This window comes from Bombus flavifrons, chromosome 9 (assembly GCF_040668555.2).
Source record: "Bombus flavifrons isolate JBK064 chromosome 9, iyBomFlav1_principal, whole genome shotgun sequence".
Classification (NCBI taxonomy): domain Eukaryota; kingdom Metazoa; phylum Arthropoda; class Insecta; order Hymenoptera; family Apidae; genus Bombus; species Bombus flavifrons.
This window is the reverse complement of record NC_138450.1, coordinates 14,392,194-14,412,636: the sequence shown is the minus strand read 5'-3', so window position 1 is coordinate 14,412,636 and position 20,443 is coordinate 14,392,194. Positions and strand designations below refer to the sequence as shown.

At 33.2% G+C, this 20,443-nt stretch overlaps 5 protein-coding genes across 6 annotated transcripts in view; 2 read left to right on the top strand and 3 right to left on the bottom strand.

Annotated features, from left to right (window-relative positions):
- Mmp2 (Matrix metalloproteinase 2) overlaps positions 1 to 5,913 on the top strand; it is a 100,257-nt gene extending 94,344 nt beyond the window's left edge. Inside the window, exons 7-10 of the mRNA XM_069120374.1 lie at positions 4,088 to 4,572; positions 4,769 to 5,067; positions 5,251 to 5,354; positions 5,447 to 5,913. Coding sequence (XP_068976475.1) covers positions 4,088 to 4,572; positions 4,769 to 5,067; positions 5,251 to 5,354; positions 5,447 to 5,688 — 1,130 coding nt within the window. The 3' untranslated portion in view covers positions 5,689 to 5,913. The remainder of the gene's footprint in view (positions 1 to 4,087; positions 4,573 to 4,768; positions 5,068 to 5,250; positions 5,355 to 5,446) is intronic.
- A 126-nt stretch (positions 5,914 to 6,039) lies between these two features.
- On the bottom strand, positions 6,040 to 7,432 carry Ppcdc (phosphopantothenoylcysteine decarboxylase). The gene is made up of 2 exons (XM_069120391.1): positions 7,007 to 7,432; positions 6,040 to 6,614 (listed from the first exon to the last, which is right to left on the bottom strand). The coding sequence occupies exons 1-2, from the start codon at positions 7,430 to 7,432 to the stop codon at positions 6,444 to 6,446; spliced, it is 597 nt and encodes a 198-aa protein (XP_068976492.1). The 3' UTR covers positions 6,040 to 6,443.
- A 15-nt stretch (positions 7,433 to 7,447) lies between these two features.
- Positions 7,448 to 8,302, bottom strand: LOC138183473 (uncharacterized). The gene is made up of 2 exons (XM_069120402.1): positions 7,983 to 8,302; positions 7,448 to 7,895 (listed from the first exon to the last, which is right to left on the bottom strand). The coding sequence occupies exon 1, from the start codon at positions 8,300 to 8,302 to the stop codon at positions 8,048 to 8,050; it is 255 nt and encodes an 84-aa protein (XP_068976503.1). The 3' UTR covers positions 7,448 to 7,895; positions 7,983 to 8,047.
- Positions 8,303 to 10,318: 2,016 nt separating this feature from the next.
- On the top strand, positions 10,319 to 12,802 carry pths (probable ATP-dependent RNA helicase DDX47). The gene is made up of 8 exons (XM_069120375.1): positions 10,319 to 10,525; positions 10,965 to 11,058; positions 11,169 to 11,333; positions 11,412 to 11,578; positions 11,654 to 11,890; positions 11,959 to 12,182; positions 12,242 to 12,503; positions 12,600 to 12,802. Exons 1-8 carry the CDS (start codon positions 10,457 to 10,459, stop codon positions 12,741 to 12,743), a joined length of 1,362 nt encoding a protein of 453 aa, XP_068976476.1. The 5' UTR covers positions 10,319 to 10,456; the 3' UTR covers positions 12,744 to 12,802.
- Positions 12,803 to 14,948: 2,146 nt separating this feature from the next.
- Not3 (CCR4-associated factor Not3) lies at positions 14,949 to 19,784 on the bottom strand. Of its 2 annotated transcripts, XM_069120358.1 has the most exons (9): positions 19,401 to 19,783; positions 18,305 to 18,537; positions 18,071 to 18,226; positions 17,814 to 17,993; positions 17,437 to 17,724; positions 17,068 to 17,323; positions 16,382 to 16,989; positions 15,820 to 16,029; positions 14,949 to 15,694 (listed from the first exon to the last, which is right to left on the bottom strand). In XM_069120358.1, the coding sequence occupies exons 1-9, from the start codon at positions 19,423 to 19,425 to the stop codon at positions 15,596 to 15,598; spliced, it is 2,055 nt and encodes a 684-aa protein (XP_068976459.1). In that variant the 5' UTR covers positions 19,426 to 19,783; the 3' UTR covers positions 14,949 to 15,595. The 2 variants fall into 2 exon arrangements, with proteins under 2 accessions (XP_068976459.1, XP_068976460.1); XM_069120359.1 differs by lacking the exon at positions 17,814 to 17,993 and having other exon boundaries at positions 17,437 to 17,676; positions 19,401 to 19,784.
- Between the last annotated feature and the right edge of the window lie 659 nt (positions 19,785 to 20,443).

Here is a 20,443-nt window from a genome sequence, read left to right as displayed (position 1 = left end):
AGCCTCCGATCTGCCGATGTAGCAGAAACGATGAAAACTCATTAGCACGAAGAAGCGTGTCGCTTAATTGCGAATCACTTTGTTACTGGTTCTTGAATTAGCGACGTAATTCGGTGGACTGGAAAGCAAAAAGCAAGAAGTTAGTAGCATCCTAACTCATAGCGTTATTTCGTAAAATCCTCTTTAACGCTCCGAATAAAATAAGCGTCAAGGTATAGAGAGTATTTGGAAAAACAAATAGTTTAAAATTTATTTACAAATTATTCGATTCTAAATGTATCATACGTTACTCTCTAAAGAACTCTTTAACCTACGCTTGGTTGTTTTCTTCCGATTCCTTCTAATAACTTCTAATCGCTTTTAATCGCTTTTGTCTCAACTAACACCTGGACGTCCTTCAAAGCTCACATACACTCTCACACGTACAGTATAAATGTACCATTTATTTAACAATAAGATGGACGAATTTGAAGTTGTTTTTGTCATAAACATAAATCTCTGCTATTCGTGTGAAAATCAATCGTCATTGTGCCTTTCGGATTATTCCTTACAGAAAGGAATGCTCTTTCGTGATCGTAATTTTCTCTTCTTTCCTGCGATCCAAGGAGCAAAAATTGGATAGATATTCGACGAAAAGAGAGAAAAAGAATACCCATATACATTATAATTTGACACGATTGTTAAAGCTGGCATGAAATTTGTCGAAGTAATTACTTCGAGGAAAAGGAAAAACTCTACAGCTTTTCTCTTGTATACCCGTGACCTGGAGACAGCTGTTACGAAGAGAACAGAATTTAGTGAAAGAAAAGAATTGGAAATAAGGAGAGGTGCATATTATCGTGCCCTTGAATGTAAATTTTGTTTTGGATTACAAGGTCTAGAAGCAAAAGAGTTATAAGTAGATTTCTATTGCTGCTTTTTGTAGCCTTTAGTTAGAGTTGCAAGGTGAACTTTTTGGTAATGTCCTTTCCTAGAAATATTAGGTCGTCCAAAAAGTTTCTTTCGTTTTATAAGGATATAATGGATGCACATTTTTCGTTTTGTATTATTTTATCGAATTACGTACGATCCATTTTGTTCTATCAAAATGAAGATCACAACGTTCGACAGATTAGGTTTCATGTTCGTACAAAGATGCATCGTCGTAAAAGACGTGTCTCTAAAGCAAGACACTTTCCGGACAACCTAACATACGAATGCGCTCCCTATCGCTTCTACTATCGTATTGTAACGCTATAAGAGTGAGGATCTAGATCAGCATACATTATATACGTTGAGAATTGTGGATCTTAATTGGCGAAATAAAAGTAAAGAAACACCAAGGTTACACTTAGGATTCATATTAAAATAGTTTTAGATTTATTTAATAAAGGATTTCCAGGATCTTCGTCGATATACATTTGCACGCGTCTCGGCACTCTCTTTCCATATCACAACGAAACAGTTGCGTTCGTCTGTTTTTCGAGACGCCGCTCACACGCATACTTCCACACGCTCATATTCACATACGTGTGTCACTACTACGCGGCCAATCTAGTCTAGCACACAAAATTATACATATCTCGATAATATACTTATTATTTATTTATTCACCTTTGTTTATTTCAATATATCTTTCTATTACCAATTCGTCCACTCGTTTTTCTATCGGTCAACCTCGGCAAAATGAACAGTGGAACGAAAGCAAAGCAAACGAAAATTAATAGTCAAACCAGCGAGGTTTCTTGAAAACTCCATTATAAATAGCTCGAGTCAGGTATACGAACGAGAAGTCAATGGCAATAAACGTTATGCATAATACATCGCAGTATGCAAAGTATGTATATATCATGCGCAACCCCGTACTATCTGCATTATTGCATTATTCAAGAACGGCGTGTGTCCCAGAATCGAATGATAATTAATATTCGTGAGGGAGCTACCAATTAGCGAACGGAATCTGCACGCGGCTGCTGTGGTGAAGATAGAAAGAGAGAGAGAGAGAGAGAGGTAGAGAGAGATTAGAGAAACGAATAAACATACAGAGAATGAATGAAAATGAAAAAACTTACCCGTCCAACAACATCTCTTTAACTATCGATCTGATTACAGTGACGATACTTTCAAAATCCCAGTTACAATGTTTTTGATAACAACATTGACGAAGTAGCATCTCGTGGAAATTCTCAGAGACTGTTGTCGTCTTCAACCTTAAGTCAAAGACATTTCTCAAGTTAATTCACTCTAATTAATCGTATTCTAAATAGGATATTTTTCAATTTTATCAGGTCTGTAAGTATAAAACCGGAATTTGCCTATAGATGGTCCTAGCTGATAATGTAGTTACCACTAAACTGCGTCATCGATGCCAAAAGTCTTTGTTGACATCTCACAAACATTTTCGACTGAGAACGATACAAGTTTCATACAACAGCATAGTTTGTAATAGCGTTGAACGTGTCAAATTTTGTGCCTGGAAACTACGATTTGCGGACAGCATTGATTTTCTGTTACCATTCGAAGAAAACTGCCGCAGAATCGCATCGAATGCTTGTCGAAGTTTACGGTGAGCATGCTCTTGGTAAATCACGGTGCTTCGAGTGGTTTAACAAATTCAGAAGTGGCAATTTTGACGCGAGGAACGAAGAACGTGGAAGACCACCGAAAAAGACCACCGAGCTGTTAAAACCTGGCGAAACCGTTAATACTGAGCTCTACCGACAACGAACGATCGATTTGAATCGAGCTTTGCGTGAAAAACGACCAGAATATCAAAAAAGGCAACACAAAGTAATTTTGCTTCGTGATAACGCACCATCGCATACAGCAAAACCGGTCAAGGAAACGATCGAAGCGTTCAGTTGGGAAATACTTTCGCACGCGGCTTACTCACCAGACTTGGCTCCGTCCGATTACTATTTATTTGCATCGATGGGACACGCACTTTCTGACTGGCACTTCGCTTCTTACGAAAATGTACGAAAATGGCTCGACGACTGGTTTGTCTCGAAAGAGCGACAGTTTCTTTGGCGTGGCATCCACCAATTGCCAGACAGGCGGGAAAAATGTATAGCTAGCGATGGGCAATACTTCGAATAAAATATTTTTAATCATTTTCATACAATAAACGTGTATTTTCTATACAAGAATTCCGGTTTCATATTTACATACCTGGTATATGGTAATTTGGTAAACAGTAATATCCCCATAAAAGTACGTGCACGATATACTTTTGGTTTAAATGGAAAGTTTTGTAGTTACAGCTTGGAACATCTGCAGTGACACAACTCGCGGAATATCTAAAAACTTTGATCACCGAAAGGCGTGTTCTGCGAATAACTTTCACTTTAAAAGTTCCACCACGTCATTTATCATTTAACATAGAAATAACAAATTAATAACGATTGTTACATGTGTTTGAAACAACGAAAAAATGAAATTACATCTTGTACACGATTGGAACATACAAATAGCTTGAGGTTCGCCTTTGTTTTCTTATTCCGAATTATAATTAAAAATAGTTCTGTGCAGATAATGTAATGCGATTTTACGTCTGGTTGTCGAACGTAGATCCTGGAAAGCCGACGTTGTGTTTGATATCAAGATACGGAAATAGATGTTTGTTTCGGCATTAAAAAGTATTGCCGTGAAAGATGCGTTGAATTGATTCAATTTTGAAACATAAAATACGCTTTTCTCTTCTTCTTTCGTATTGAAAATGAATTCAGGACTGAACCATCTTCACGGGATAGTACATCTTTACGTCTCTGCATATGTTTCTAAGAAGATAACGACTTGTGGCTTATCGTACCTTTCATTCCAGTTTTATCGATCCGTGCGAAACGATTCGAATTATTGGTGTATATCAATTAAATTGTACCTACAGCTACTTATCGAATATTTTGCTACTGAATACACGCAATTATCGATTTTTACTTTTGTCTTATTTTATCGATCGAAGAAGCGAAAAAAGAAATATTACAAGTCCTGGATTTTTTAAACTATACTTTATTTCCGGTTTTAATAGATGTTAAAATAGTTCGAGCCAACGATCGATTTATTATCTGCGTGATAGTTGTTTAACGAGTACCTCGTGATCGTGTTACAGGTGCACCCGAAGAGAAGCTCTGGGCCAAGATACCAGGTGGTCCGCCACCTCCGGAACGACCTACAACGGCCCGGACAACTACGACAAGCGTTGGGACGACGTACAGACCATGGAGAACACGACCAACCAGGCCAAATCACTATCCAAACGACGACAGGCCTCGCCGCCCTGATCGCTACCCTCAAAAGCCGGATTACAGAACAGAGAGACCAGAGAGGCCGGAGGACAGACCTCAGAGGCCTCACAAACCTCACAAACATCACACCACCTCCACTAGTACCACTACTACCACTACTACCACTAGCACTAGCACTACCACTACCACTACTACTACCACTACCACTACCGTCAGGACACCGTACACGCAAAGGCCAAGGCACCGATGGACAACGCCTACACCCAAAAACGATAAACCGGATAAATGTGATACCAGCTACGATGCCATCAGCATTATTCGCAGGGAAATTTTTGTTTTCAAAGGACGAGTAAGTTGTCGAACGAAATTGCAAATTTTCAACATCCCCGATGAACGTATGGAAATTTCATTTTTGCACGTTTGATGTATCGATAAATGTTTTATTGAAAGATTTCTCGACGATATAGAATAAAAGAGATATACAACGATCGAATAGAAATAAAGAAATGTAATACTGATAATATTGTAACGTTTGTCTTTCGTAGTATTTATGGAGAATCGGTGACCAAGGATTATACGAGGGATATCCAGCGGAAATCACACGTTTGTTTAACCTACCTGAGAGCATCGATCACGTGGATGCAGTGTACGAGAGGCCAGACAAGAAAATCGTATTCTTTATTGGCAAAAGGTACTATGTTTTCAACGCCAACAATCTCGAACCGGGTTATCCAAAACCATTAACTAAACTGGGATTGCCAGAATCATTGGAAAAAATCGACGGTGCGATGATTTGGGGACACAATGGAAGAACTTACTTCTTTAGTGGATCCGAGTATTGGAGGTATCGAACAAAAATGTTTTATCTGCGGTTGATATCAAAGTTAAAATGAAATTAGAACATATATAACATCAACACGTAACTTTGAAACGGGCGAAAATTATATTAAACGGAAATAAATGATATAAATCGGATTTAATTTAATGATTATGAAAATTAAATTTAACGATTGTGATATTCGTACAGGTTTGATGAATCGGTAAACCACATAGAACTCGACTATCCAAGAAATATAAGCATGTTCGCTGGTGTTGGAACCGACATCGACGCTGTTTTCCAATGGAGAGATGGTCTGTATTCCTGCAATCGATTGTGATAATAACAATATCAAATATATGTAATCGCTATATGATAAAAATGATAAAACGTGTGTATCTTTTAGGCAAAACATACTTTTTCAAGGGGAAAGGCTTTTGGGAATTCGACGATCAAAGAATGAAGGTTGCACACGAAAAGCAAAAATTATCAGCCCCGTTTTGGATGGACTGCCCTCCGGAATTGGAAACGAACGATGTGGAAAGTTATCCAAGAAAATCAAAAATCATGGCCTCGAGCAACGCATCGTCACGATCCACCTTCTTCCTTGGGATATTTTTTATAGCGTATTTTAATAAATATTTGTAAACTGTGATATTTATGTGAAGTCGTGTATAAATATTTGTGCGTATATGCATATGCGCCCCAAATTTTAACACTCAAACAAACAAATACACAAACGCGCGCGCGCGCGCGCGCACGCACACACGCACACCGTTTTCCTTATACCGAGTATATATAAAATAATTTTAATAAAGTAATTTTTAAATAATTTTAACGAAAATTTTAATAATAAACGATGACTTATCCCAATTTGTGAATTTTTTATCTTTCCAAAAGACTCTTTTCACTGCATGAACAGCTTAATTGTAAATTAAAAAATATACGAAGCGAGAAGTTGTTTTTAAAAAGAAAGAAAGATCAAGGAAACCTTAAATCATGTTATCTCATTTAACTCATATATTTAGCAAAAACATGTACATATTTATTTACTGTGTTGAACGATATGTTAACAGAACTTTTTTACAATTTTTTACATTTTACTTTGGCGAGTGAACAAACGGACTCTATTAACGGACCTTATTTACTCTTCTTAAAGCAATTGTTTTAGACGTTTCGTTTGAGCAGCAAAATATCGCGACATAGTGTCCTCGGGAAAGCGTAATCTTACAAGTCAATACTTGCGACTGAACTCGAATTTCACTATGAGCATAAATTATTTAAATTTCACCATAGTACGCGTTATTCTTTCGCTTTTAAATATCTTTTCTTTGCAAAATTTTTCACATATTATACGTATGACGATAAAGCTTCGTTGAATGTTTCACCGTAACTTCCTGATGCTAAAGGCGCAAATCCGGCGGCGAATATGGGTCCCAAGGATTAAGCAACCTCAATGTAGTTTGAACGATACTGTCTACTTCTGCCATTCCACCTATTCCTACATCGCCACACATAAGAGTTTTAGAAATGCATGTAACCTCCTTATATCCCCAAGACTTTAACAGAGCTATCTAAGAAAAGATAAGAATAATCAAGTTTAATCACACAATACCGTAGATTTATGTTTAATAAATTCTATTAAAGTGTTTCTTTTCTAACAAACTTTCCAAGTTTCCCAGATTCTTTTTTTTCAAATTTTTGCTATTCTATGTTAGTAAACCATAAAGACAACAAATTAAATTCAAGTAATTCCACCAAAACAGATTTTCGTCGCTTATCTTGTCTAATTTAATTAAAACACTACGAAATTTTTCCTATAACCACTACTTTGAAGATTAATTCTACGATAAAGAATTGCCTGATCTTAAATCCAGTTAACTTAAACCATAAATATGATTAAAAAGAGATATTTATGTATAATATATATAAAGAATATTATATATTTAAATATCATACTACATACCTGTGGTGCAGTAACAGGATGTTCCCACATTTTTGTATTCATGGCAGGACAAAAAATCAAAGGCTTCAGTGGATCCCAGGCACGTGCGACACAAGTTAAGATATTATCGCATATGCCACTGGCTATTTTACCAAGAGTATTGGCATCTAGTGGAGCGATTAAAAATAAATCAGCCCACTTTACTAGATCAATATGTAATACAGGATCGCCTCTATCTTGCCAAGCTGCCCATTCTACAGTGTCAGATAATACTTGAATTCCTGGAGGCAGTTCTGCTTCTTTCAAGAAATGTTTAGCCTTTTCAGTGACTACTACCCTTACATCCAAATTATTCTGCCATAACTTCTCTACTAATTGTGGCAATTTAATTGTTGCAACGCTACCAGTACAACCAATTAGTATCTTTTTTCTAGAGGTGCTTGACATTTTCACAAATTTACGTTTGCTTCTTTGTCTAATGTGTTATTTAGTTCTGTTCTATCGGTTATATCAACAGACGATGTGAAATTACAACAATATTGAAAGATATATCCCTATATATTAGGCCTTCTGATGCAAAATGTCTAAATTACATTGATTAACTGAAAACTCTAATTAAAAGAGATCAATATTGTATGAGATCGACAATAATTTCTCTTCCTCTTAAATGTATTACTCTCTATATTAAGTGTATTATTATTTCTAACAGTTTATCTTGAATATTTAATAATTTGCTTCCAAGTCTCTTCACTGCACTGCAATCACTTTAATTTGGCTGCATATCAGACAAAATTCTCTATTGATAATGTCGAGTTATCGTCGTTCATAAATCATTTCAACAAATGCATAAATACTTATATATATATATATTATTTATAATTTGTGATGTACATACGTAAGTTATATGTTGCTAAAAATTTGTAAATATATTCTTAAAATTCGTGGGAGTATCTTCTAAAGTGAAACAAGAATGACCAGCGAAAAAGTTCATAAATACCAGTTAAGTGATAAGAACGGTGATCTACAACGTCGCGACAATCGATTAGTAATAAATCGCTGCTGTTATGTCTCCTTGACCTCATCAGAAAGACCGAGATTAGACCAATCTTCTCGCGCCATAAGCTCATTATCCATCCGACAACCAAGGTAATCCTTTATAACATTTCGACACATTGTGTTTTCGTTCTTATTGTCGATCAAACAACGCATATATTTGATCATAAGCTTCTTGCAGACACCCTCATGATCGAGTGGAAAACTACCTTTCTCCGGAGGTATGGGTGTAAGTATCTTCTGTGAGAATGTGTACGTGGACATCACTACCGCCGGTTCACGTTCATACAGAAGAATCGGTGCATCAATGAATACAGACAGAATTTTCGAAAACCTCTTTTAAACAAACTTATTACGAAATAAACGGTAGACCACAGCCACCATTGTAGAACATTCAATGCAACAGCGCCACTTGTGATCGTATCTTTAACTTCGTTTTGTGCACTCTATATTACGTAACCATAGAAAAATATGGTGATCACCGATGCTTATGGGAGAAATTCAGTCAAAAGAAAGCGAATTACCAACGATAAACACTGGTAATCTCCTTATTCACCCCGGTAATACAATATAAACACATTTACGCAGCAAAAGGCATAAAATATAATATATGGTATTAAACGTAAATTTGCATAAATTCACATATAAGTTAAAATATTGAAATTCCACAATATTTAAAATTGTCGTTAAAAGATAATATCACCGATTCACAATAATATGTTTTGCGTATCAAGGCGGATACGCAATAGGTTACTAGACTTCGAACCAATCATGCATGTTCCTTCCTTTTTCTTTCTTCTCACATTTCATTTCCCCCTATCTCTTTCGCTTTTCTATATACTATCTATATAGAACCATTACAGAAATAAAATACTTAAATACTCTACATTAAAATATTTAACCAGTAAGCATAAATGGTAGCAGGTTCTAGGTATACTAATTACAGAGAGGAAATGAGAGTACTCACGCTTATAGACCTGGTTATTCCCGGACTAGTGCTGCACCATGCGGCCAATTGCTGAATTTAATTGATATTAGCTTATACAAGAAATGAGGGATCTGTCCTGTTTGGCTGCACACTAGCATAGACAAGAAGCTATTGATTTCCACGCTACAAGAAGAACCTATTTAATTGTACAATCTTACAGGAAAGCTCATATCTACTTTTCTATCCGAGATAGACAAATATAATAATGACAAAATCGTGCAATAATGAAATTAATTGTAAGAAAGAGAAATTAATTGTTTACTATATTTCTGCACGACGACAACGATAATATAAAATAGTATTAAAAGTAGTACAAAATATCAGAATATAATAATTTATTAACAAAAAACAAAGAAAATCCCAACTGCTCTTCGCCCTCCTTTTTGATTTTTGAAACTTGCGTCCTTCTTTCTTGATGTCTTTTCGGGCGCGAATCCTCAACTTTAACGGAAAGCTCTCCTTTGGATGTTCCTAGAATCATTGAAGGAATTGATAGGACCTATAAAAACATAATCGCAATAGTAGTCAATTAGCTCATATTACTTGCTATATAATTCATAATAATATCATATAATATAATACAATTAGTAATTATATGTCAAATAAAAATGATAGCCCGGGTCTCACCACGTGGAGGTTGCCTGCACATGGAGACCCTCCCTGAAAACAAAATTTCAATTAAATCTCAAATTAATCGTATAACGTTATATAAGATACTATTTTGAATTTGCAACAATATTTTACAACATTTATTGTCCTGACAATGTAGAATAACTGAGAGTCAAAGACAAACAAAAAATCATCTATTCCGCGTTATTACTATTACATTATTACGTATGCATTAACTATTACTGCATAATAATTTAAAAAATACCCTACCTATCCAAAAATTTAATTTCATTTAAAACCACCCTACTGTCCTATCTAATTGTAAATCACATTTAAACTATATAATTGGAGATATGAAGGTTCTGGAATTCCTATTTATATGAAAACCTACAATGGTTCTTAATGAAAAGCTTTTATGTGTTACACGTGTAAGATTGCTATTATTACATAAAATATGGTACGTATTAATAAAAATGTCGTTATGATATATTATTTAATTATTCATACTACTATTAGTAAATATATTTCAATTCCTGTTACTCAATACGTTCTTGTCTATGCTAGTGTGGAACCAAACAGGGTAGATCCCTAATTTTATAGGTTCTTGTATATCTTAATGTCAATTAAACTCAGCACTTGGCCGCATGGTGCAGCACCTGTAATATGAAACAACTAGAACTACGGGTGTGAGCACTCTCATTTCTTCTTTCCTGATTTCTAGCGTAAATGTTTTCAAACTTGTGAGGAACAAGTTGCAATGTGTGTGTAAAATTAAAAATTTATTGTTATTACTATTGATATAGTATATTAATGATTACAAAATGGAAGAAAGTAATCCAACAAAACAACAGGATCAAGAAAACGTAAAGGAACTGACATGGAAAGATTTGGTAAGTTTAAAAATGTCTGTAACACACATCTAACCTAATCAAAACAAAAAAAGTACTCCATATGTCCTTTTATAATCACATATACATTAAACTTAATGTAACAATTGAATAAATTATTTAACGTAATAATACAAAAATATATTCGTAATTATAAGAATATAACATTTAAAAATTAATATTATATTTGAAATATACTTGATTTGCACCCTATATTTACTTAAAATAAATATATTTTAAAATATATATAAAATTTATCTTTATCGTCATTTCATATTATTATATTCTTGCGGTATCTGAAATACATGGTTAATAATTATTCAGTATTTAGTATTCATTAACATATATCTTAAATACTTTATTCTTTTAGAAAGAATATAAATAAAATACAAATATTATGTTAATATTTCATTAATATTATGTTAATTGTTAATATTTCTAGGGGATCGTAGACACATTGTGTAAAACATGTGAAGATTTAAAATGGAAATCACCTACTAAAATTCAATGTGAAGCTATTCCATTAACCCTTGAAGGTAAAATGAAAAGAGAAATAGACGATATATTTCATAGAAATATATGAAAAATAAAAGAACTAGAATTAAATTGAAGTACTTTTTGTCAAATTGAATTTAAAATTTATTAGGTAAAGATGTAATAGGATTAGCAGAAACTGGTTCTGGTAAAACTGCAGCCTTTGCTATTCCTATATTACAGGCACTGTTAGAAAATCCACAAAGATATTTTGCTTTAATTTTAACACCTACCAGAGAACTGGCCTTCCAAATATCAGAACAATTTGAAGCTCTAGGTAATGCAAATATTTCATTTTGTAGTAATTTAGAATAATGTACTCATGATTATTATATATAATGTTATTTTATTCTAGGGTCAAGTATTGGAGTAAAATGTGCAGTAATAGTAGGTGGAATGGACATGATGTCTCAGGCATTGTTATTGGCAAAAAAGCCACATATTTTAATTGCCACTCCAGGTAGATTAGTTGACCACTTGGAAAACACAAAAGGTTTTAATCTACGTTCTTTAAAATTCTTGGTAAGTAACAGTAATAGTTTTATTATATACACGTGATAAAAAATTGATGTACCTATTGTTCCAATCTTTTAAAAGGTTATGGATGAGGCAGATCGAATTTTGAATATGGATTTTGAAGTTGAAGTAGATAAAATTTTAAGGGTAATTCCTCGAGAAAGAAGAACATTGTTGTTTTCTGCAACAATGACTAAAAAGGTTCAGAAATTACAGAGAGCATCTTTGCGAAACCCTGTTAAAGTGGAAGTTTCAACAAAGTACCAAACTGTTGAAAAATTACAACAATATTATGTTTTTATCCCAGTTAAATTCAAGGTACAAGGAAAAATAATTTTTTCATTTTTGTAGAAATTTCCTTTTTACAATAAAATTTCATGTTGCAGGATGTATATCTCGTACATATCTTAAATGAATTAGCAGGTAACAGTTTTATGATATTTTGTGCGACTTGCAACAATACAGTTAGAACTGCTCTTCTTTTACGAAATTTGGGCTTTACTGCTGTTCCTTTGCATGGACAAATGTCACAAAATAAGAGAATAGCTGCACTTACTAAATTCAAGGCGAAAAATCGATCTATACTTATTTCCACAGATGTTGCTAGCAGGTAAGTATATGATATTCAGCTTATTTAATTTTTTTCGTGATATATGTTTCTTTTTATAGGGGTCTCGATATTCCTCATGTAGATATTGTAATAAATTTCGATATACCTACACATAGTAAAGATTATATACATAGAGTTGGACGTACTGCACGTGCTGGTCGTTCTGGTCGTTCCATTACGTTTGTAACACAGTATGACGTAGAATTGTATCAAAGAATAGAGCAATTGATATCAAAACAATTACCATTATATCCGACTGAAGAAGAAGAAGTAATGGTGCTCCAAGAAAGAGTAGCTGAAGCACAACGTATTGTAAAAATGGTATAATCAGTTATTTACTATTTGATTATTGCAACAATATTAATAGTAACAACAACGATAATGATAGTAATAATTACAAACACTATCATATTTTAGGAAATGAAAGATATCGAGGACAGTAAAAAATTAGGTAAACGGAAGAAGCGTCAAGATGACAATGAGGATGATGATACAGAACAATCTATGGGAGTCAGAAAAAGGATAAAAGGCAAAAATAAAGGAAGGGGCAAAAAGGGTTAAACGGTCTAACTGCCTTATCAAGTACATTTACTTTTCCTTAATAAATAATAGAAATGCAAGATAGTATTTGTTTTTATTGGCATTGTTATTTGTTTGTTTTTATAAATCATACCACCATTTCCCTCTTATGTATTTCATGTATCTCTATTTCAAACTCATAGTTTGTATTAAGATCCTTAAATAACTGTTAATTTACAAAACCACATTTACTCCCTTTTGCGACATTCAAGTATTTATCTGCATTAAAACGGCGAAAATGGATTCCTTTGATGATTACCGCTGTGTAAATTTATTACCATGAAGCTAATAAATCTGACCAAGCAGTTGTAAACTACTATTCGGAGATTGTAAAATAAGGGAAAATTTTTAATATTTAAGAAACTATTGTTCTATCGTAATAATTTTTTTGCATTGAGCAAACATCTTTATCTGGATAAGAACAGTGTAAATTACATTATTCAAAATCACAATAATTTAAAATTTGCTGTATTATTTGCTGATATTAATGAAAGGATACTACGGAACAATCACCAAGATGTACATCCAATTCAATTTTCTACTTGTACATTTTTGTCTAAATTAAAATGGAATTCTATTTCTCAAAAAATGCAAGACAAAGATTAAAAGTATTTGATATATTGAAAAAATAATAAAAGTCTCATAACAAATGCAAAAATATTATACACTGCACTCAATTATAAAATTTGTTAGATTTTTCTCTCGAATCTCTATAAAAAATCATAAATTAACATTGTACATGTTTTCATCGTACAAAATATCCAGGAACAATAACGCTCCACTTTACCTTTACAATAATAATGCAACATTTAAAAGCTACAGTATCATTTAACTGTATAAAGTAGCAACAAATCCTTATTCTTTATCTTTTGCATTTTATCTGTTTCTACACATTGGAAACTGCAAAACGATTTTCATCAAAGGTGCACCGAAGAATAATATAATGCTGCAGAAAGTGAAAAATGCTTGATGTTGTAACTTGTATCTACTTAGTTTTCACTGTAAAGTATGCTAATTAAAATGCTGTAATATAAACTGCAATTCTTATAGACCTAACTTCCGTTAATGTACCGTTAACAAGCATGACACCTTCGATATATGTTAAAATATTGAACACCATCAAAGGGTCATTGAAATTGGATGATGTATAACTATGTTGCAGAATGTTTGCAAAACATGTTAGGAATAAACCTAAAACACATTACAACTTATAAATCAACATTTACTACAACACATTGGTTTCTCAAGAAATACGATTATTCGATACGATTTTATCGAATAGTGCCTTTAATGTAAGTTAAAAAAAAAAAAAAACAAATAGAACACCATAGGCAGATACTATCATGCAAATATAGTGGTCGTCACAATTTCCATTCATAACAAGAGTATCTGCTTAGAATATATCTATCCTTTGTTCAATAAGTTTAATCATCATCCTAAAGCTAGATCAGGTGAGAAATCTCAACTTTTGTTTTTTATTACTAACGAATGTAATATGTCTAATCTCGTTGTCGAAGGCTTTTGTAATGATGAATAACACGTATGCAGGCAATTGCTTCAAAGATTGAAGCAAAAGCTTTGTCTTTGTCTGAAATTATTTATTTCAAATGCCGATACTGTCTTGCATCATTTAACAATTAAACGTTAAAGATTAAAGGTACAAGGAAATATACATATATGTACATGTGTGTCAAATTAGTGAGAATCTTTTTCTTTTACTTTTTATCAAAGATGCTTCACCGTAACCAGTATCGACAATTTATAATAAATAAATTCGTACAGTATGGCTTTATTTCTCATTCGCTCTTATTCTCTCTCTCTCTCTCTCTCTTTCTCTCTCTCTCTCTCCCCCTATTTTATTAATTTATAAATACATATGCACAATAATTATCACGAATCGTCATTTGATAAACACAGTATGTAATACGTAAAAGTTGCTAGAATACTAATAAAATCAAAATCTCCTGAATTGACAGGGTGTGCATTAGAGAAATAACTAGTAAATTAAGCTACTTTAAATACATAATAAAACCATTTTGACTTCGACGACGAGTTTTAAGATTCGTATTTAAATTGTTAGAATATATCTGTAAGTAACCTGGTCGAGGGCAGAAATCTAATGGATGGAATGTTCTGAATGCAAGGTGTCAGAGATGTGTCAGATGCCAAAAATTGAAACAACTTAAGTTTCATTTAAATGAGAAATAAAATATATTCCATAATATTATTATTCACTATTTCTACACATTCTGTACAGTAATTCACTTTAAGGGTTTTATATCTCAATATACTTTATACAAAAAGGCTACTTATAATCTAACATTAAGACATACCATAGCATGAGCGCCCTCCACCTTACCGCTAAACGGCAGATGGGCCGCACGCATGTTTGTACTGGTATTACGAGTCAGTCGCCAGCGAGTATAACTTCTTCCTCTTGTATCACACACCACACACTAAAATATTAAAAGTGTGTTTCTGGTGCTTTTCATTCATTATATCTTATAGTTACATTGTCCCCGATTAACTTACTCCTTTGTTTTGTTAGTTGCGCTTTTGTTTCTTTCAATTGCGTGATTCATATTTTGCTTTTCTGTTTTTCAAAAAGGAATATCACAATGTCAAAATATAATGAAGTATCTTCATTGCCTGTTATGCACGAGCTTTTCTTTTGTTTTTGTTTCGTTTACTTTTTTCTGAGATACTCTTTACCAATAAATAAAATTATATTTTGTGAAAATATAGAATTGCAAAAAATAAAATCTGTTTTTTCGATTTTTGATGATACCGGTACAGAAATAGTGTATTCGGAGATTCCACAAGCAACAGGACTGTTAATTCAGATCTCTGTCCTCTAAGTACTTGTACTCAAATGTAAAACCTTCCTTTTTTCTTTGTCCCCATTTTTCATAATCGAAATAAATGTAAGTTCCCTGAAACAATTATATTTTGCATAGTACCAGTCTGCACGTATATTCAAATCTTATCTTATCATCATCATATAAAAATCTTATCATCGATTTTTAATTATCACGAGTTAATATTTTATGTTATTAACCTGTTCATATTCCTCGTTGATCACTTTGGGTTCTTCATGCCTCTGAAACCACATCATATACTTTGTATGAAACCTCCAACTTTGTTTCTTTAGAGCTTTTGCAGCCAGGTACTGGCCTTTAGAACCTTCCATGTAGTAAAATATGAAGAACAACGTTTCCGTTGAAAGACGTTGGAAGAACTCCACAGTATCCGAATGGGGAAGTTGACTCTAACATACAATAAAGTACATATGAACAAAAGTAGAAAGAAATTAAAAATTAATTTACTATATATCTTAAAAAAATAAATAATATTAAAATCAGAATAGCCACAGTTGAACTGGCATGAACTTGTCATCTCTCTACTAAGTGGTATGCAATAGCACTGAAAAACGCATTAGCAGGTCAATTTTCTCTCAAACAATCGATATTACATTTCGTTATTGACCAAAAGTATCATATCTACAAATTGTATCGTATAATGTCGCATGAGGAAAGAAGTGAACGGTACCAAATCCCAAACACTTGCACGTAAAACTCAGCTGAATTTATATAATTATACGATATATAGTATAATGGTACCTGTTGATAATAAGAAGGTGTAACACACGAATTTCTTGGTAAATATGATCGTAAACGTTCAGAATCGGATGGATCAGGCATATGGTAGTGGGCGGCCTCCATCAACTGGAACTGCAACTGGTGTTCTTTCTGAAGAGGTACTGGCCCGAGAGGCGCAACGCTAAGAAGAGGAGGAATGTGTGCTTCCATGGTGACTTTGCTGTTATTATTGTTCGCCTTAGCAGTGTCAAAGATGTTTCTGTTCGACTCGGACGGCGGTATGTCCAAACCTGCTCGGACAATTACTTGTTGGGCTATAGATTTCAAAGAGGACATGCCATCAGGAAGCTTAGGGATGAGACCATTGGCAGTGGATGGCGCTGGCGAGCAGGAATTTGCGGGCAAAGGTGAAGATCTACTGCTGACTGACGACTGTGGCGAAGAAGATGGTGGGATCGGCGTTGTCATTTCAGTTTCGCTGCTGTGATTCTGATTTTGTTGATTATGCAACACGTGTGTCGTCTGTATGGGCACTGGATTACTGTGCTGCTGCGAGGTTGTTTGTGGCACATTCGAGGTAACACTAGACGCAGACGATGATGACAATAAACCATTTTCACTGCTATGAGCTGAAAATTTTAAAAGCAAGTCATAATATTATCGTTAATCGTCCTTACGATAGTCAATCATTTTTACAATATACTTACAAGATGTTTTACTAGAGGTAGAATGGATGGCTTGTGAATTAGTATGTGATGCAGCTACTGTAGCAAAATTGCCAGCATTAGTTGTAGCAATGTGATTACTTGTAGAACTAGGCGAGCTATGGCTAGGTGTCATGGGAATGGTCTTGCTTGGAGTGCTGCTTGATAATAAATTCGATTTTATGGTGGCAGTGCTTCCCGTGGTTGGAATGCTCGCCTGTGAATTTAATAATGGCCTGACAGCTGTTGGTTTCACAGGCTGAAATTAAAGTATACAATAAAAATTCATTCGCTATATCATAGTTATCGATACTCGTATACAGGTAATGAAACATCGGTGTTGTCATCGTGATCTTACATAAGATTACATACCTTCGTTTTTTTGTCATTATCCGTAGAACTATCACTTGAATGGTTATGCATGGTAGAACTCAATGGAGGTGATGGTATGGGTGAAGTACCAGAGTTAGTTGAGGTTGGTGTACCTCCAGTTTCGTTGCTGTTATTACTATCTGTAGTTGCTGATGAGGGAATACCAACTCCAGACAGTTCAACTTCATCGAGACCAATAATATCATCATAGATATATTCATTTTCCTCAAAATCAGGTTCCTGCGAGGATTCGATATAATACTCTACATCATCTTTTATCCTCTTAATCTGTGAAACCAATTAAAAGATTAAATAATTATAAGCTTTCAAGGTATTAATACGGTCAAATAACTATATCTTTGTATTAATAAACTTACAGTGTTAACTTCAACAGACATATTGTCCAACATGCGTAACAATGTTTCCAATTTACGGATATGGTAACGATGTTTATCAAGTTTTGCTTTTAATTCATCCATCCTATCCTGCTTATCTTTATCTAATCTTTTTTTCTTTCCTGCGAGTAATGATTCTATCTCGGATTCAAATGTATCCAGCTGCATTGAAATCATCAACGCGTTTTAGTTTTAACAAAATATTTTCCAGTCTGTTTAAACATCATCATATTTCATACCTGAAGATTTAAAGCGTCTATTGAATTTGCAAGCCAATTGCTAACTTCCTCTCGTTCTTTTTGAGCTGGATCAAGTTTTTGAGCAGCTCCTAATCCTTCTTTTGAATAAGCTTTTGTTTTCGTCTCTCTCTCCACAACTTTAAACCTTTCCATTTGCTAATGAAAATGTATTACATTTAAAAATTAACATGTAACAATTCTTGCGGTTTCAATTCTATATCAAAATATACTTACAGTTTCAATTAACTTTCTATATTCAAGAAGCGTACTTTTATCCTTAATTTCACCTGATGCAAGCCAGGTTTTAATCTGATCACGTAACCTTTGAAGTTTTTTGATTTCTTTCTTGAGATCTGCTTCATATTTCTCCTTCTGATTGCTGTTTGTAGCATTATGAACCTTTTGCCAAATATCTTCAAATGTCTCTACACCCTCCGTTACTTTTTTAAGGCACCGATCTATTTCACCTAGAATTTAAAAAATATATTTTAGTTAAGATAATAAATAAATATATGTCACACATTACATATATCATTTATTTAAGATACAGAAACATAGATTAAATTTTTGAAATTCATTTATTATTGCATACAAATCTGTTTACATATAAAGTAGCATAATTATTATTAAATCCCAAACAAATTAGTAATTGTTATTAGTGTGTTACATGTAATAAAATGCATCATGTAATAACTACTTTGATAATTTGTTACATACGTATATAAAATCTAAATGATATATTTGACTACGACCAATCAAGTTATAACATTAATAAGTATGATAAAACATGACCCAAAATAACAAAAATAATTTATTTCTGGCAAACAATTCTCCTAAATTATTGGTAAAAGAATTCAAAATAAGTTATGAATTGAAAGTATAGTTTATCAGGCAATATATATATTGAAAAGCTTATATCGACAAAAGCATTACATATGTTATATTTTGTATCATTATATGTATCTGTTGTGGAAATAATATATAGAACTATTTTAAAGGTTATTCTGACATAAAGAAGCAGTATGAGACTGTCATAAATACAGTACATGCAAGAAAAAATAACTTGCATTAAAGAAACATATGAAAAGTTCAAGCAGAACACACCAGTTCATCATACCCTGACAACCTGTACCAACTGTCAGACACAGAAGGCTGCTTGCAAGAGTAGATAACGCGAGTTAAAAATAGGCTACTACTGATCGCAAAATACAAACGTTTAATGTGGCAGAGAATTGCAGAGCGCGAGGCAAGAGTGGAATCAAAGTTGTAGTAGTACAGACCCATAACAAAATTTCTGAATGTAAACATGCTGGAAACATTTTCTTCTCACCTTGCAACTTTCTCGTCGCAGCCATGGCTATGTAAACATGTGATACAATAATTCATGCATAGTCTGGACGTAATGAAAAATATACGGAACAATTTTACGGAACAAATAGTCGCTGAACTATTATTCCCTGTATGATATGAGAGGCTCGGCCACAAGATGGCTTCCGTTTTCAAATGACAACGTCCGACCGTCCGTGAACGAGGTGCGTTGGTACTAGTTCCGTTTTTCCGTCAATCTTTTTAATCTTGATAGTGTAGGATATGCGCTACGTTTCGTCGAAAATCGACAGCACATAAAAATACACAAAAAGTGATAGCATCAACAAATGATATATATGAAATACTGAATAAATGAGATGGTGTATTATGCATCGGCGCATTCACACATTCTACCTAATGCACATACTTAACTTGTTCGCGTTCATAAACCAATTGAAATTTGGTTAAACCTTTTGATGCGTTCACAATAATTATAATGATTTGGAATCCGGTTATTTTTGCACTTTTATATTTACCAAAAGAAAATAATAAACTCGAATCTCGAAACTCGAAATGTTGTTTTACTTACATGTCATTCGATTTATAGGTATAGATGCCTCAATTGCTAATATTAGAAAAGGTCGTAGATATTCAACAATATATTGATAAATTACTCGAAAGTAACAATAAAAGAATAAAATTTATTCTATTCAATTAGGAATTTTGTACAATATTTATGTATATACTTTCTTTATATACAATTAACAACTTTTTAATATCATGTTTCGTAAAGTATTAAAATAAAGTTAATAATATTCATAGGTTACAATAATGTTCATTTTAAATAAGATGTATTTGAAATAATATTTTCTTAAATAAATTTTACTAATAATGATATATGATATATGTATGTCGATATTAAACCTTTTATTTTCAAATAATATAACATATAAGATCAGATAACATATTAGATAATTATAACATGTATAATTATAATATATTTTTAATTGTATTAATTAGAAACGAACGCATGTATGCTTATTTTCACATAATATAAGAGATTAT